Raw genomic sequence first — 2,500 nt, 5'->3', positions numbered from 1 at the left:
AGCAGTGAGTTTATGGCTACGAGCTTCCTTAAAGTTGGACGCAGCTTTGTGTATTGAGGCTCTCCATACTGGTCTGTCCATTGCACTCTCTTCCAATTCCCTGGGCTTGATGTGGCACCACTGGAGGTTTGCTTTCACAATGTCTTTGTATCTCAGCTTGGGGCGGCTTTGGTGTCGCTTTCCAAGCCTGGATCAGGCGCCTGGGCATCCGAACTCCTCCACGCGGATGACATGCCCCACCCATCGGAGTTGGACCTTGAGGAGCATGGACTCGATTCTGGTAGAGTTGGCACGGTCCAGTACCTTAAGTTGGTAACTCGGTCATGCCAGCGGATACCGAGTATGGATCAGAGAGCTCGCACGTGGAAATGTTCCAACTTCTTCACATGCCTGCGATACAGTGTCCATGTTTTGCAGCCATAGAAGAGGGAGGGAAGAACCACGGCATTGTAGACCTTCAGTTTTGTTGACAGCGTGATGTTGTGCTGGTTCAGTACTCTATTGTGTAGTCTTCCCAGTGCCTGGCTTGCCTTGCCGATTCTTGTACCTAACTCTTTGTCCAGGGAGTAGTCACAAGAAATGGTACTTCCAAGGTACTTGAGATGTTCGACATAAGTAAACGTTGTGTCCTCTATGACAATGGTGGGCGCTGGGGGGTGGGTGTTTGGTGCAGGTTGGTGGAGCACCTTGGTCTTGCTAAGATTGACTGTCAGGCCGAAGAGCTTGGAGGCCGAAGAGCTTGGAGGCATCTGTTTCTGTGGGCCACCAGGGCGCAGTCATTGGCAAAGAAGACTACTTGAAGGAGTGTTTGTAGGCTCTTTGTCTTGGTTGTGAGGCGACATAGGTGATGATGATAATAATCATAACAATAATAATTATTATTAATTAATAATAATTTAATAATAATAATAATAATAATAATAATTATTATTATTATTATTATTATTATTATTATTATTAAAAACATGTAAGTTCCCTGAATTAAGCATGGGCTGAATGAAATTAACTACTATAATAATGGAGGAATTTGGTTGCAATGAAGGTACAGTGTTAAAACCTTTATAACCAATAGACATAAAGCCATGCATGAGGAAAACGTAATACAAAAAGCTCCTCCATCCCTAAAAATGGGACAAGCTCCTCAGGGCAGATACCCAATAACTCTTCATAGACTCTCCCATTTGTGTCAAATGGCAGTAGTGATGTGATTTGTCAAATACACAGAGCCAAAATGACCCAGAAGAAAGGATAGGTTATTTTTTAATATGTTCCTGAGCTGTTTTTCTGTATGTATATTAGATTTCTACATCTGAAACTCTGGCTCTCGGATCAGAGAGAAACATCCTGATGTTGTTGAACATTGCTCGAGAGAAAATTGCTTCAAATGAGGTAATAGAAGATGAGAAAAAAGTAACCTTTGTTCGGGCAGGTGCAAAAGTTGGACCAGATCAACTTGGATTGCATGCTCACTTCAGATTGACGTAAAAAAATGATAAGACCTAGAGAAATTATCCTAGCCCTAATCTTTAAGCTAACCTTGGTGAAATCAGGGCAAACATTAAATAGGTTTGGTTTACAAAATGTGCCAAAGGGGCTATTGCTTAGTATCTAATTGTTGTCTTTTGCTTTGGGAAACTTCCCAATATCTGTAGGTGACAGGCAAAAAATGAGCCCAAAAAACACAAGTTTCTTTATATTTGGCAAAATCAAATTTCATTCTGACATTTGCCAGTTCTTTGAAAACAGGTTAAGTCTCTCTATCACGGGCTATCGTAATGTAACAGTAAACTAAAGGATCAAGTTCCAGGGATTTTATTTGGTGGATATCTCAAGAATTATGAGAATTATTAATGACTACGAGATCAGTAATAATGAGTATTAGTATATACTAAAACAATGGATAGCGTGGAATATGTGCGCTGATTGGCTACTCAAACTCCAGATATCCTTTGCTTTTCACCTCCAAGCAATTCGCAAGGAAATTGTGCCTGAAAATGATGTAATCTTTGCAAAAATAAATGAGTTAATTAAAATCATCTTTTTTATGCTATATATGTTATCTCACTGTTTTAGTATATACTTTACGGCTTGGTAAATATCCATGTATCACTAGCCACCTCCACTGAGGTGAATAGTTGTTAATTATTGAAATCTTTTTTTCTGTTTGCAGTCTGATTACATATTAAGTCTAACTCTCAGTGTACTGTGGAATCTAACAGGTATGCAAACAGCACCAAATGCTAAAAACAAGAAATTTAGAGATGTTCAGTCCCTTGCACTCTCGTACCAATGAATAAAATAATGGAAGCAAGGCTGAAGGTGACCTCTTAGCTAGGTTTGACATGACAATCAAACTATTTGGCACAGAGCAACATAATTTAGATGGAAAAAGCAGCAATTAATAAATTATAAGGCAGTTCACTTCAATTCTTACTGCGATGAGAGTTGTCATTATAGCATAGGCAGGCCAAGCTCGCGTCACTACAGACAGCCGTTGAGA

The 2,500-nt window shown here is 39.8% G+C and overlaps 1 protein-coding gene across 1 annotated transcript in view; it reads left to right on the top strand.

Annotated features, from left to right (window-relative positions):
• The window catches only part of LOC138025087 (protein zyg-11 homolog B-like), a 17,768-nt gene that overhangs the window by 9,333 nt on the left and 5,935 nt on the right, over positions 1 to 2,500 (top strand). The window contains exons 8-9 of the mRNA XM_068872353.1: positions 1,300 to 1,389; positions 2,171 to 2,219. Of these exons, the coding sequence (XP_068728454.1) occupies positions 1,300 to 1,389; positions 2,171 to 2,219 (139 nt within the window). The remainder of the gene's footprint in view (positions 1 to 1,299; positions 1,390 to 2,170; positions 2,220 to 2,500) is intronic.

This window comes from Montipora capricornis, chromosome 11, assembly GCF_036669925.1.
Source record: "Montipora capricornis isolate CH-2021 chromosome 11, ASM3666992v2, whole genome shotgun sequence".
NCBI classification, from domain to species: domain Eukaryota; kingdom Metazoa; phylum Cnidaria; class Anthozoa; order Scleractinia; family Acroporidae; genus Montipora; species Montipora capricornis.
Note: the sequence above shows the minus strand (reverse complement) of the source record. Positions and strands in the feature narration are given on the sequence as shown.